The 16,053-nt window shown below is 36.5% G+C and overlaps 1 protein-coding gene across 1 annotated transcript in view; it reads right to left on the bottom strand.

The window, feature by feature from the left end:
- Positions 1 to 10,612: 10,612 nt before the first annotated feature.
- CPS1 (carbamoyl-phosphate synthase 1) overlaps positions 10,613 to 16,053 on the bottom strand; it is a 134,035-nt gene continuing 128,594 nt past the window's right edge. Inside the window, exons 35-38 of the mRNA XM_037849356.1 lie at positions 14,421 to 14,480; positions 13,579 to 13,691; positions 12,486 to 12,615; positions 10,613 to 11,775 (exon numbers count right to left, since the gene is read on the bottom strand). Coding sequence (XP_037705284.1) covers positions 11,677 to 11,775; positions 12,486 to 12,615; positions 13,579 to 13,691; positions 14,421 to 14,480 — 402 coding nt within the window. The 3' untranslated portion in view covers positions 10,613 to 11,676. The remainder of the gene's footprint in view (positions 11,776 to 12,485; positions 12,616 to 13,578; positions 13,692 to 14,420; positions 14,481 to 16,053) is intronic.

Raw genomic sequence — 16,053 nt, 5'->3', positions numbered from 1 at the left:
AGCGTCATCAAGGTATTGCTTTCTCCTCAAACATTTTGGTGTTCTGGGCTGGCTGCAGGTGATCCTTGGTTCCTCTGACACATAGCAAAGCACGTGGCAGCATCTCCTGGTCTTTCCTTCTCTTTGCCATTCTGTTTCAGCTTCTTCCTTCCTGTGGCTTTTTTTCTCTCTCTGTGTCTGAATTTCATTCTCTTATAATGGACTCCAGTAATGGAATTAAGACCCATCCTGACTGAGGTGGGCCACACCTTAAATTGAAGTAACCTCATAAAAAGGTCTTACAATGGGTTCAAACCCACAGGAATGGATTAAATTTAATCACATGTTTTTCTGGGGTACCTACAGTCTTCAAATCACCACACCTATCAAAGTTACTTTTATTTTAAATTTATTATTTTGAAATACTTTCAAACTTACAGGACAGATAAAAAAATAACACAAGCCCCAAATGGAGAACTCCACCATATTCCTATCCCCCTAGAAACCTAGATCTACCAATGTCAACATTTTGTCACATTTACTGTATAATTCTTTCAATCTATCAATCCATCTATTTATTCATCTATTTCTCTGTCTGTCTGTCTATTTATCAATCCATTTTATGAACACTTGAGTATAGGTTGTATACATCATTCTCTTTGAATATTTACTACTGCCATGCACATTTCCTAAGAACAAGGGTACTCACTTAAGTATCCACCTTACATACAATTATCAAGTTCAAGGAATTTAACTTTGATACAATATTTACAGTTTATATTCCAGTTTTTCATATGTCCCAAAAATGTCCTTTTGGGTCTTCTCTCCTCCCTTTTTATAGCCTGTCCAAGATTATTTATTGCCTTTAATTGTCACTGCATTTTTAGTTGCTCTTCCTTTTTATTTTTGTTCTGGGAAAATACATTCAACGTAAAATCCCATCTCAACCACTCCCAAGCTTACCATTCAGTGGGATTACTCACATTTACTTTATTGCAATACCATCACAAATTCCATTACTAAAACTTGTCCATCTTCCAAAAAGAAAGCTATACCCAATTTGGATTAACTCCCCATTCCCCCTCCCACCCAACCTGTATGCTAATCTCTCTCTCTATGAGCCTGCATATTCTTTGACATTTCTTTGTAGTTACTCTGGGGCTTAAATTTAACATCATGAATCTGCAACAATCTCATTTGCTTTGATAACAATGTCAATAGTATACACAAACTATGCTCTGATGCTCCTCCATCCCACCACGTTTATCTAATTCTTGTCACTAATTATGTGTTTATACATTAAGAGCCCAAAAGCACTCATAACATTTTAAGCATTTGCCTTTTGGATCCTGTAGGAAGTAAAAAGTAGAATTACAAACCAGAAATACAATATCACTAGCCTTTATATTTACCCCTTACCAGAGATCTTTATTTCTTCATGTGGCTTTGATCTATTATGTTTTGCCCTTTCCTTTTAACCTGAATTACTCTCTCCAGCATCTCCTGTAACATTAGTCTAGTGGCGATGAGCTCCCTCAGCATCTCTTTATCTGGGAATGTCTTAATCTCTCCCTCATTTTTGAAAGATAGTTTTGCTGGATATAGAATGCTTGGTTGCCAATTTGTTTTTTCTTTCAGCATTTTAAATATGTCATCCCACTGCTCTCTTGTTTCTATGGTTTCTGGATGAGAAGTAGCCTTTTAATCTTTTTGAGGCTCCATTGTATGTGACATGTTGCTTCTCTCTTGCAGTTTTTGAAATTCTTTATCTGGCATTTGACAGTTTGGTTATAATATGCCACTGCCTGGGTTTATTTGGGTTTATCCTATTAGGAGTTCATTGAGCATCTTTGGTGTGTATATTCATGTCTTTCATCAAATTTGGAAAGTTTTCAGCTATTATTTCTTTGAACATTTTCTCTGCCCCTTTCTTTCTTTCTTTTCCATCTGGGACTCCCAAAATGAATATTTTGGTATGCTTGATGGTGTCCCACAGGTTCCTCAGACTCTGTTCACTTTTCTTCATTCTTTCTTCCTTCTGTCCTCAGACAGGATGATTTCAATTATCTTATCTTCAAGTTTGCTGATTCTTTCTTGCGCCAGCTCCAATCTGCTGTGGAATCTCTCTAGGAAATTTTTTATTTCTTTTACAGTAGTTGTTCTGTTTGCTAATGCTGCCATTATGCAAAATATCAGAAATGGATTAGCTTTTATAAAGGGGATTCATTTGGCCACAAATTTACAGTTCTATAGCCATAAAAGTGTCCAAACTAAGGTATCAACAAGAGGATACCTTCACTGAAGAAAGGCCAGTGGTGTCCAGAACATCTCTGTCAGCTGGGAAGGCACATGGCTGGCATCTGCTGGTCTCGGGGTGTGTTTCAGCTCCTCTCCCAGCTTCTGTACAACCTTAGCTTAGCATCTCCAAATGTCCTTCTGTCCACATCTCCAAGCATTTCTGAGCATCTCTGCCAGCTCCCAAGTGTCTCTCTAAAAGTCTCTCTCAGCTGCTTTGGGGACATTTTGTCCTCTATTAGCTTCTCAGGAACAAACTCTGGGCTAGCATCTCAATGCATTAGCTAGTGTGTGGGCATGTGTCAGCTCTTTTTAAAGGACTCCAGTAAACTAATCAAGATCTACCCTGAATAGCTGGGGTCAAATCTCCATGGAAACATTCAATCAAAAGGTCACACCCTAATCAAAAAGATTAATCAATCTGCCCACACAAGATTGCGTTAAAGAATTTGTTTTTTTCTGGGGGACATAATATATACAAACAGGCACAGTAGTCTTCAGCTCTGTTTTTCTCCTTTTCATAATTTCCATCTCTATATCGATATTCTCTTTGTGTTCATCTATCATCGCCTAATTTTATTATTTATTTATTTATTTATTATTATTTTTTTCTATGTTTTTCTTCACTTCTTTGAATATATTTAGGACCATTTTTTAAAAGTTGTTTTCTGGTATGTCCCAGGTCTGGTCCTCCTCATTGATGATTTCTAATGCTTTAATTTAATCCTTTCCTGGGCCATTACTTCCTGTTTGTAATTTTTTGTTGAAACTTGATCATTTTGATGTTTTAAAGTTTTATTGCTGGAATGTAGACTCTGAGGATTCTCTTCCATGGGCTTGTATCCAGCTAGTGTTATGACAGAGCTTTCCGAGAATGCCAGGAACTAACAAAAAAAAATAAAAGAAGGATAAAAAAAAAACACCTTTCCCAGTCTTTTCGGATTGACTGTGCATTAGCTCTCCTTCCTGTCTGATCCACACAATGAGTTTAAAGAATAGCTTGAGACCAAAATATAGGGGCATCCCTGATTATTCTGTGCATATGTCTTATCTCAGGCATACATGTATGGTCCTAGGAATTCCCTATTTTCATGGCTCTGAATGTCCCCTCTTCTCTAGGAAACAATTTCCTCACACTCCCAGGCACTGTACTGTATATCTTTTAGCCAACAATGCCTTACCCAGGCTGCCACTTGACTGCAGTCCCACAGTATTCTGTAGCAGAGCTCAGAGAGCTACCTTCTACACACAGGACAAGTTTTGGAAAGACAAGTCCCTCAGGCCACCACCAGACAGAGTGGGCCAGATGTACATGCTCACCATATGTGCACAAGGGTTCCTCTGCCAGAAGTGGGACTGGCTCTGCACTGATCCAATGAGTGATGAAAGAGGGGCCAGCCAGGTTGCCACAAGATCCTTCTACATTTAACTAGCCTTTTTCTTGCTTTGGTGCTTGCTCTGTCACTGTAGTCCTTTAACTACTTCCTGGCAGTTTGAGAAAAATGTTTTTGCTGGCACTTGCTAGTTGTTCAATGCTCCTGTGGAGAACAGAGCCCTGAAGTATTTCACTCACCATCTTTTTCAGGACAGCATTTTCAAAGTTATTTTAAATTGCATTAATCTCATGTTGCAGAATGTTAAAGTTTGCTATCTTAGTCTATGTACTATAATACAGTTCAAAAATTCATTTTCTTATATATGAACCAAGATTAATAACAATTTGCAATTTTGTCTTCCTAAAAATATTTTTATTTAGGGAACTCTAAAAATTTTAACATTGCATCCGTTTCATTTTTACATTGTTAAGTGGTCAGTGATAACTATAAGGAATTCCCTTTTTAATGAACACTTTATCTCAGAATATAATAGATATTCAACAAGAGAGGTACTTGCTGATAACCAATCACTTTCCAATCTTTAAACCTAAATATTAAACTGCCAATTAGCCATCCCCTTTTGGATGTTCCGTAACAACAACAACAACAACAATGGCAATCACTTACCATCAATAGCATTTACTCTGTATTTACTCTGTACTCTGCTCAAAGTGTCTAATTTATATATCCTCCATCTAAACCTCACAATTTTATGAGATAGCTATTATTATTATTATTCCCTTGTTGCAGAGGAGGAATCAGGCTGCTGCTCTGGCAGAGCCTGGATTTAAACCCAGGAATACTGGCTCCAGCATCTGGCTTTTAAGCACTAACTATCCCATTCTAATCTGCCTCTCACAGGCACCTGAAACTCAGAGATGTTTAACAGAATTCATCAACTTCAACCATAAACCTGATCTAGGGCCAAAAACAAATCACAGAATATCTTGACTATTTGCTCAGGTTTCAACATGGAGCACCCATTTGGAGATCCCCCCTCACTCACCCTAGCACCCCATGACACTTTTTCCTCCCAAATACATACTTCTTCAAATTGTATTCTCTTTCTTACTCTAGTCCAAATGACCTATGTCTCTCTCTCCTCAGAGGTTGTAATAACCTCCTAACTAGTCTCCCTGCCTCCAATCCAGATTCGTTCAATTGTTTCTCCATATTGCAGTCAAAGCAAGTTTTCCCAAAATGCAAAAATAATTGTTACCTTCTAATCTAAAATACTCTAATGGCTTCCTAATTTCCATAGCAAGGTGTTCAAATTCCTTGACATGGGTTACAAGGCTCTTATGAGTTGGTCACTATTTCCCTACCCGCACCATCAACCTTCCTGTATGCTCAATGATCCCGTTATACTAAGATTCCTTCAATTCTTCAAACTTCATAAGTTTTTCTTGCCTCAGAGTCCTCATGCACATTATTTCCACTGCCTAGAACACAGTCACACTTCTTCACCTGAAAAATTCTTACTTATCCCTTGGGGTTCAGCTTAGATGTTACCTCCTCATGGAAACCCTTCTGATCTATCCCCATCATGGGTTCATATATCCCCCTAAACTTCCTTTTCTATAACATTAATCTAATTCTACTATAATAGTCTATTTTTAACTCTCTGCATTCCCCCCCTAGACCACATCAGGAGTCCAAAAAGTTCTATTTTATTTAAAGTAGGTACTCAATAAATATTTGTGAAATGAATAAAGTTTAGGACAGGACTAAAGAAAAGGGCTATATGGATATTATATGCATGAACTGAATGCTCTTCAATTAAATTATCTATCTTCTGTTAAAAAAAATAGGCTCATATGCATAAATTTTCTGTAATAAATATTATATAGTAGGAAATAAGAATAAAATAAAAGGAATGATAAGTGGCTGTGAGAAAACTAAAATGGAGAGAGAATAAATAAGCTTTAGAAGTCTAAAAGTACATGTTTAATTGACACCATGGGTGTGGAGAAATACACAAGCATTTGTTAGACTACTGGAGCAATAACTAAGACTGAAAATAACACATGTTTATCTAGAATATTATTGAGAGAAAGTAGACCAAATATTTGGAAAAAATTAACTTTTATAAATGTTTCCTTTTTAAGGGCCCATAAGCTGTTCAGGCCTCCTAAACAGATGAAGAGCCACGTTGAATCTAAAGGCTGTGTGTGAACTGTGGATCAAGGTACAAGTAGCCAAGAAAGGATATAGGAACCTGTGACAAAGAGAACGGAGAGTAAATAGCATACTGATCAAACTCTTCTCATCAAAATCATTTTTAGGATCAAAATTTTATGGATTTATTATTTTTGAACACCTACCATAATTTATGCTCTGGGAATATAGCAGTCAATAAGACAAATATGTCCCTGTCATATGATACAGATATGAATCTGTATCAGTACTCAAGGATCATGATCAGCTCTCAGCTCTATGTTTCAGGTTACAGGGAAGGGATGCTGAGATTATCTGGAATTAGTTTTTGTGGAGTCACATTACTGTTTCAGAGAAAACCATCATTGATTAAGACCAATCCCATTTCATTGATAGGAGAAATGAGCATAATAAGTACAATAACCAAAAAGCCTTTATGTTTCACATATTTCTGAGAATACTAGCTTGAAATCAACCTCCCACAGAGGTTAGCATAGCAAAACCCAAACAGAGTAAACTAGGGATCATTACCCTATGTGTCAGTCCACAAAGCACCATCTGTTTCCATGTAGAAGTCCCTGGATCCCCTCACATGGGCTTCAAAAGAACTAGGTACTAGAGTTTGTGAGCCAACGCTGAAGCAAACAGGACTTCGCACAGTACTCCAAGGCAGATAATAGATTTAGCACGAGGTAGTTTTTGTTCAATGTTTGGAAAGTCAACTAAGTATTGCTTTACCTTATTCTGATACCATGAATAACATGTGAGTCTAATTTATATCAAATACGTATATATCAGGGTTTTAAATCTCTCTACAAACTCCTACTCACTCGCATTTATTTTTAATAATGTTAATGCTCTAAAAATTTAAATCAGATCAAGTTACCTACTAAGAACCCTTCAATGGCTTCCTCCATTGCTTCTAGAAGAAAGAATAGAGTCCTAACCAAAGTCTCTCAGGTCCTTGATGATTTGGCCTCTGATATCCCATATTCTCACATCCCAGTCTCCTTTCTTTCCCCACCCCCCATCACTCACATTTTAACAGGAACAACACCATTTACCTCCTGCAGCTCCCAATATATTTTAATTATGAGTGGGAAAGAAAGTGTATCATACCTGGTGAATGATATAAAATTATGTCCTCAATCTAATTAAAGAACATAAAAAGATCCATATGTAAATCCTCTTGAATGAAAAGATTAAAATAAATGCTACAGTATAATTAAACTAGTCCATACAAATTGCATTTGCAGTATCCTATGTGGAAATTTGTAAAGAACTATGGAAAACACTTAGCAGAATATTTCTGTTATGCTGAAGACCTCAAAGCCATGCCATATTTCAATCTCTGGGGTTTTGCATAGGGAGGTAGAAGAAAGACGACTAAAGAAATTACTTAATAATCTTGTAGGAACAGGATATTTGAATGTCTTTTACTAATAAAATGAAATGCATTGTTCATTATTTCTCTCCTTTAATATCATGGTTCTGAGCTTATTTAGTTCTATCCTCTTTTTGTACGTTCATAATATCTAACCTGTCTTCACTGTGTCTGCCCAACAGTACTAAGCTATGTGTAGAAAATTTTCATTCAGAGACACAAGCATCTTTGACATTTTCAGAGGCTGTTAGTGTTGCTTATTTTCATGAACAAAAGCTCCTCTCTGTGGTTTGTGTGTTTCTTCTAGGGAACACTATAAGGAAATAATAAGGTGGGCTGGTAGTTTAAACAGAGGAAATGGACCTTTACTTCTTCCAGAATAGCCTGCCTTTTGTCTTGGTCAATGACCAATATTTTTTTGTGGATACAAACACGATCTTGGAGCAACAAGAAGCATGTACAAATGGTACTAATTTTTACTTGCTGAGATTTTTTTCCCATGGCTATATTAATTCCAACAGTTGTGTGTACTTAAACTCTCTTCCTGGAGCCCTTGTGTCCTATGTTATGCACAATAGAAGAAGTAAGGACAATTACTACCATATTTTTACAGAATGCAGGGAACCACTTAGGTGAAGGATAGAAGTTCTTCCTCCTGCCACATTACTTTCACATTCACTGATTGCAGTGACTTCTCATAAAATAGTACAGTAATAATCATTAGGAAAAAATGATTTTTAAATATAATGACAAAGGGAAAAGAAACAATAAAAGAAAGAAAGAAAGTTGAGCTAATCTTTTTCAAGCTAAGGGTGTTTCAAACCATATGTAATGAAAGGTCTTTGTGTGTTTGATTGGGTGTATGTGAGAATTTATGGCACCTGTGCCTGCAGGGGATTGCACCAGCAGCCAAATGGTAACACTGGTGCGTAATTACAGAGCACTTAACTGCATTCAGCCATGGTTTGTTTCTCTGATAATTTCCACTTTCATTGTTCAAGAGGGCCATGGACACTGTAGAAGCTGAGGTTCAAGTACCTGCAGCTGTTGAGATAAATGAATGTTGTAGCTGTTTTTAAAAGCTTCCAATAGGAATGCTGTTAAGAGGAAAGTTTGAGAGAAGTACAGTTTAAATATTCTACTCACCATACCAAAGCATAAAATTCTAAATCTATACATGGATCATTCTTTATTCCTCTGCTTCATTTCTCAAGCTGGCTGAGCTCCTTTCCACCCCACCCAGTAGGGCTGATACTTCTTCCGTGCTGTTAAATTCTCAGTATGGAGAAGGCTACTTCGATTTTCTATTTGGCTCCACAGATACAGTCCCTATGCTGTCTGCACTTATGATATATAACACTTTCAGACATTTAAACATGTGTTATCTTGTTTATATGAAAGAATAACAATGTTCCAAAAGGACAGAACCTCCCCATATCAGAATGCAAATATGTTTCCATTTTCTTACATGTCTCTCATCCAACAAAAGCTCTTGAATGCATTATTTTTTGTGTTTAAATCTTTCTAATTTTGGTACATTACAAAACAGAAAGAGAACAACAAAAATTAGGGTAATTCAATTTCAGCACCATGGAGAGAGTGTGTACCTTGTCTCCTGGTGTTCCAAAGACACTTTATTTCACCAACGAAAGCATAGGGTTTATTTAGAAACAATGTTGCTTAATTAATTATTATTATATGTCTTTATACGTCTAACTTTACTGTATTTTTAAGATAATTTGTTCAAAATAATATAGATTTTGGAATCGTTATTACATTCTCACATTGCAAAAAATGTCCGATTATTTCCTCATGTTTTTAGTAGATTCAGCAAGCAACTAAATTCATTTCAAACTATGGGTTTGATTTGCAAATTGATCATTAAAAGCCTGTTCAACTTTTGGTCAATGTGTACCTTTTCTCTACCTTTGTATGTATGTTTGTGAGTACAGAGACGGATAGATGATGACAGATAGATGATAGATGATAAGTAAGTAGATAAATATAGAGTGAACAACTATAAAGAAAATGGGGTAAAATATTGACAATAGGTTAATCTTGGTAAAAGGTGATTAAAATATTGACAATAAGTTAATCTTGGTAAAGAGTGTACTATTTTTATTTTTGCAAATTTTTATGTCTGAAATTATTTCCAAATAAAAAGTTTTAAAACCTCCATCTGGTTTAAATGTAAGAGAATCCAGTTTCATCTTCTGTCCTTAGCCCTCTCACTCCACACATACCCTGAGCTCTTGTTATACCAAATTACTTGTGATGTCATCAAATGAATGATCTACCCTTTGGTCTACCTGGGAAACTACAATGCATTATTCAAGACAACACAAAAGACCGTCTCTCCAGGAAAGCTCTTTCCTGATTTCTGCAGGCAAATTAAGGACTTTCTCTACTGTAAGAAAGGATTTTATAATGTCTGCCTTCATTAGAGCATAAACTACAAAAAAAATGAGACTGGATTTTTTGTGACTTTGGACACATTACTTAATTTCTTCCTCCTGCCCCATTACCTTCACTCTCCCAATTGCTACAATATAATATTGGGATGACAGTACCTACTCGTGGGGTGGTTTTGAGGATTAGATGGGTTAATTCGTGTAAAAATAGCTACAACTGCCTGAGATGCTCCATAATATCAGTTATGATATTGGTGGCTCTGGTGGTGTTGAAGGTGATAAGTAGTATAGTAAAAAACGTAGTGTAGAAATAGGAACAATTTGTGGTATGTCAAGCATCAAACATAGCAGAAACTCATTAGATATTTGCACATAGATAGTGAACAGGGAAGACTGTATTACTGCAAGGAAAACATAATGAAAGCCTCAACAACAGTGGTAACAAGAAAGAGAAAAGGAGGAAGTGAATTTAAAAGACTTTCATGTAGATCCAAACAAAGCGATAGTCAATTGACTGGGGTGAGTGGAATACGAGAGGGAAGGAATGAAAGTCATTATAGTGTTATGACCTTATGGCCTTCACAAAGCTACATTTTAGGTAGTACAGATCAGCCTTTGATTGGGTTCCCTGGCTTTGTTATGTGTTTGCAAGAAATTTTTTTAAATGTTTACATTATTATATGTTTGTGGCAATCTTTATCCAGTGTGTAGCTATAGCTATATACTTTGAAAAGATACAGATCAAAGTTATCAAAGGTGTTATATAACCATGTAACCACATAGTAAATTTTATAATGAGATATGTGAGCAATGGGGAACAAGAAAAAAAAATATGAAGAATGCAACAGCTATAACTTCATAATTTTTAACGTGCTTTTGCTCATATCCTAAATAAGTTGATCTAGAAAAAAAATAAATAAGTTACGTGATCTTGGCCCAAAACCCCGTTTCATCATAGAGGTGAACTCATTTATGGATATCAAGGTTAAGAAGAAATGCAAGAATAGAACTGTATTGTCACAATGGTATTTTATTTAAAACTTCAAAATTAAAGCACCTGAAATAACATGAAAAATTTAACAGTGACAAAGACTGCCATGTAGGAAGGCATACAAGTATTTTCTTTCATGTATAAGGAATAGAAACCATGTGCTTAAAATGTGAGGAATTCATACAGCAGTGAGGGGCTCACTATATAAACAGAATCCATACTCTGAAAGGAATGAACATATCTTCCAAATTATTTCAAAGTTGGAGGGAAAGGAGAATGGCATCAATCTGAAGTCTTCTCTTTGGTCTAGGTTGAAAACCAAAGAACAACATGAAAAAAAATCTCTCAGTGGCTACCACTAGCTGTCATACTCCAGGAAAAAAAAAAAAAAACAAAAAAAAACACACAAAGAAAACAGAAATAAAAACAAAACAAAAATCCTGCAAACCATTGTCCTTTAAAGAAACCCATACTTTAAAGACTTCTGTCACACTACTCAAATTCAGTAGCTCAGAAAAGGGTGATTGGATAATGATACTCCTGGATTCACAAGGTAGGTGAGGATGATTATCAGAAAGAAACAATACCAAAATGTTGTGATGGGGCTCTGTACTTCATTTGAAGAAAGTTTTGTAGTACTCTGCCTTTTAAAATTATCCTGAGTGTGACAGATGCTATTTTTCTAAAAAAAAAAAAAAAAAAGTCAATGGTGTCCTTAAAAATATACAAAGAAAGTTGAGAAGATAGAGCAGCCACTTCTTCTATCCTGATCATCAGCAATCAGCACCATAAAATGTTAGCTGCAAAATAACCATGTAGGTAAGTTTTGTCCACCAAAAATAAGGCATGAGTACATGGATGAATTCTCTTGAAAAACAAGTCATGTAGGAAGGACACTCTAAATAAGGTTTTGAAAGAGTGACTGATGGCAATTGTGAAAAATACAGAATATTAAGAGTAACAGATTGGAATAACATTTGGCATTAACATTCATCTTTGGGAAACAAAGTTGGGAATCAGTTCTTTTAGCTAAAACATGACTCAGGTTGATTGAAGAATGGGGACTGAGTGTGAACTGCTTCTCTACACTGCTTTCCCAGCACTGTACTGCCTGTAGTGGAAAAGACTCTTGGCATCCACATTGCGAGATTTCTGCACAGCTTCAGCAAAAAGTTGGGTCACCTGAAAATATAATGGTAGGAAGCTTAGTAACCCATATGACATGCAAGTGAATGTTTAATGAAGCAGGAATGAAAAGTCAGAGTTGCTGTTCCCAGTTTTTAAAGAGGCAAGGAATGAAAGACATGAAAAATTTAGTTAGTGAGGACTTTATCTAGGACCTCACCAGGAATAAGCTTACCACCCCCAATAGGGACCAAAACTGACTCAGGGAAAAAAAAATATGATGGGCAGGAAGTTAATCAGACTCAAAGAACAGTTGGCCCTGTGATAAATTCAGTGGGCTATGTCCAAGTGAAACTGAACATATTTCATGCAGTCATTTTCTGTGAATTGCTCAAGTGCTTGCACTGCATCTGGATCTTCAATTATCATTAACCTCTTGCTTTTATGTGGGGCTTACATTTAGAAAGAATGGAATAAATGTTTATATCTCCATTCTATACCACACCATCGCTTTTTAATTGTATGGATAATGAGAGAGCCATGGCTATCATTGGCTTCTGATGATCTTAACTGCTTGATCATCAACCGCCCCATTTATGCCATGACCTAACACATTAACACCATTATTTTGGGTTCTATTTAAGAACTCTCAATTTTGAATGTTAAAAGGAGGGAAAAAGAGAGGTGTTCATATATTGAAGAATTTTTTTAAGGGAGGCACAGAAATAAAAGCCCCATGCAGCCTACCTCTGAGTTAGAGAACATACCTGGAAATTGGTGAGGAGAGCAATTCCACCATCAACAGCTGTCCTCCGAATCACGTAATTATCATGGACAAACTTAGTGTTGCTATTGGGGAGGTTAATCACTAGGTCAATGCTCCCATCTCTAATCAACCTGGAAAAATAAATAAAATGAAAACTTTCAGGTGACTATGTGCATTGTATTATTAATTTTGAAAACACTAATGTAAATCACTCTCTTAGCCATTCAAATCAATTTCACCCTGAACTGACTGCCACCAAACGGTGGATTGACTGCCTCCTCTAGTCCCAAATCACACTCATTTAGGGATTATAATTTTTTATGACCTTAAAAGCATTCTGGTAAAGGTCTGACTAATAGAACGGAAAGTTTGTTTTTTTTTTTAAATGTGTTCCATCCACAGCAGGAATTGATAATTTAATAGATACTTACTTACTTTTCACAAGAAGGTGATTACTCCAACATTAAAGGTCATTCCACCCTTATCCCTGCATCCCCACATTAACTTTACTTCATCACCTACTCCCAGTGCCTCTCAGCAGATGGTATGAGAATGTAGGTCACCTGATTTAGAAGTATACCATTTCACATTCTCTTGCTGGGCTGCTACCCAAACTAGGAGATGTTTAAATGTCAAATGGCATGAAGGAAATGCTAATTACTGTTTAACGAAGCCCCAGGCAAGGAGCTTATAGCATCCTTGGAATCCTGCTAAGATCTGAACACAATGCTATTGTTTCATTAATTTCATAATGATTTACAGATTGACTTCTTAAGAACCCTAACAAATAATGTATTGTGTAGCGTTTAGTCTGACTTAACCACTTGGTAGGCTGTAATATCCTGGAGCAATCAAGGATTCTTAGTTGCACTGTACACATGCCACATAGATCTGTAAGTGTTGTACACATATGGCATGGTGTGTTCTACAGTAATGGCACAGTTTATGAGAATGAAATTTTAGTATCATCTGCAAATTGATTCATTTTAAATTGCTTGACAAAGAGGACTTTGAAAAATCTTACAATAGAGGAAGATGGAGCATTCATATCATACTAGTTTATTTTCTCAGAAAACAGTCTGCCCAATTCTTACTTTCTGATGGAAGAGAGGCTGGGGTTCTGTCCTTCTTGGGATGGCCATGCCACTGGTGTGGCAGGGACATTGTTGGCATTGAGCCAGTCTGACGTGGCTTCTGTGGCAAAGAGCTGCATTTGAAATGGAAAAAAAAATGGTTACTGTGAGTACCACAGGGAAGGCTTTCAGGAGCAAGAAAGCATAATGGGACAAAGGAAACTCTTTGTGCACATGAGAAACAATATTGTGCCAAAGATACAGACTTGGACTCAAAATCCAGAGGCACTGGCATGGGCACTTTAAATATTTTCAAAATATTTGTAGTGAGGAAAAACCCAAGAACCTCAATTGTAACTGCCTTTGTAGAGAAGAAAAATGTAGAATTATCACGGCTGAAATTCATTGCTATTAAGTCAACCAAGCCCCGTGGCTACAGGTCCACCATGAGCCTTGGGAATAATTTTGTTTGCTGAACCAAACTCCTTGAGGAGGTTTTCATATAGGGGAATTTTGCCTTTAACTGTAACAGCTGGAAACTATGACCTCAAGTGGAAACAGGAAAAGAAAAAAAAAAAGAAACAGAAATGCATTGGAACTCTGTCCCAATTCTGCTTAAATGAAACTTTCCAAGTTTTTAGCTGGCAACTTCTATTGAGTTTGTGGTAATTTTTGTTAAAACTCAAAATAGTCTAATTATTTTACTCCATTTAGGTTTGAAACTACCACACTGGTTATACCTTTTGGATTGAAATGACATATTTTGAGCTATTACTTTCCCTAAGATTCTTCAATATTCTATTTTGTGGACAGATTTCAATGCTGATGGAAAACAACTTGAAAAAAATTAATAACATACATACCTTGAAACCTTCATTGTGTAATTGTTCAGCCACACCAAGGAATTTTGGACGGAATGATTGCTGAAAAGGAAGGTAATGGAATTTACTTTCTAGATATGCATACTCTTTATGTAGTCATATGCAATATGGTATTCCTTTATTACCATCCTAAAAGCTATAAAAGCCAATGACATGTTGCTGGGCACTTTATATTCAAAGATGACAAGTTCTATCTTCTTATAGTGCTTATGCATTCTCAGATTATTTCCAATAAAAATGAATATCAATCCACACTGCCTTGCCCTCTGCTTAGGACATCTTACTTTTCACCATCCCCCAAATTCCCTCACTCCCTATTTAGTCCACTTCATCTCTGTCTGCAGGTTCAGACCCATCCCAGGTTCTGCACGGATCCTTTAGCTGGTCAAGGAGAATTTAAAAACAACTAGTTTAGGAGCTTCACACCGCGTCAGCCATGCTGGCTTTTGTGCCTGTTCTCCCTGCTCTAATTGCTGAGTTCTAACTTTGTACTGCCCTTCAATTACTAGACCCCTGTCCTAGTAGCTCCTACAATAAGTCAATCTTCTGGAAATCAATTTTGCATTTGTTATGTGGCAGTAAAGGGCTCTGGATAAAAGAATGGGCTCTGGAGTCACTAGGCTGCATGCATTTCAAACCCTGGCTTTACCTAAGTTCACTAGTTTCGTGTGCTTGAGAAAGCTCATGTCAGTGAGCTTCAATTTCTTCCTTTTAGGAACAGCAATGAGGATAATAGTGGTATCTACTTCTTGACCTCAACAACTTATTAAACTGTGTGACCTTGAGCAATTTGCTTAACCTACGATGCAATGTCCTTATCAATTAAATTGGGAATAATAACTACCTATATCATAGAGCCCTTGTGAGAATTCAATAAGCTAATTTAAAAATAAGCACTATTTAACTGTTAGCAAAGTATCTTAGCCTTAGTTATTGGCCCATTAATAGTTTACAAAAAAATTTATTATTATTAAAATAATTATTTTCATACACACACACACACCCCACCACCACCAGAGTCTAGATCCTTACACCCTCGTTTCCATACTTGGGTTCCTCTGCCAGCTGTCACATTAAAACACTGACCAACTTCATGCTCATATATATGCACTTTACTTCTGGACAGGCTCCACTAACATTCCATCTCACTTTTCAGATATTTTCTTACACCCCATTGTTATGACCTTCCTAGGGCAAGCTGAACCTATCTGGGCTCCAGGTCCTGTCTTCTCTGGACTCCTGATCATTGTCTGGTAGATTCCCCAGTTCTGAACATAACTTCTGTGACCAAGAGACATTGTTTGCAAGACAGTGGTCAGGATAAAGGAAAACAAAGCTAGCCCTCCTACCAAGGATTAACCCCCTGATTTTGACCTCATTAACATAAGTGTCTGAGTAACTGAGCTAAATAAAGTGTGCAAAATCACATACAGTTGAAAACACATCCATTCTTTAAATGGGAACATTTTTGCTAGTTACCCTTGTGAAAAATTGTAGCTAGATAACATAATTTGGTTAATGCTATTTTGGTCAGCATTTTGTAATCTTTCTGTTTAGAAACATTTTAGTAATAGTTGAAAAACATCATGGATATGATATTATTTCCAAGTCAAAA

Source organism: Choloepus didactylus, chromosome 9 (genome assembly GCF_015220235.1).
Source record: "Choloepus didactylus isolate mChoDid1 chromosome 9, mChoDid1.pri, whole genome shotgun sequence".
Taxonomy (NCBI): domain Eukaryota; kingdom Metazoa; phylum Chordata; class Mammalia; order Pilosa; family Megalonychidae; genus Choloepus; species Choloepus didactylus.
Note: the sequence above shows the minus strand (reverse complement) of the source record. Positions and strands in the feature narration are given on the sequence as shown.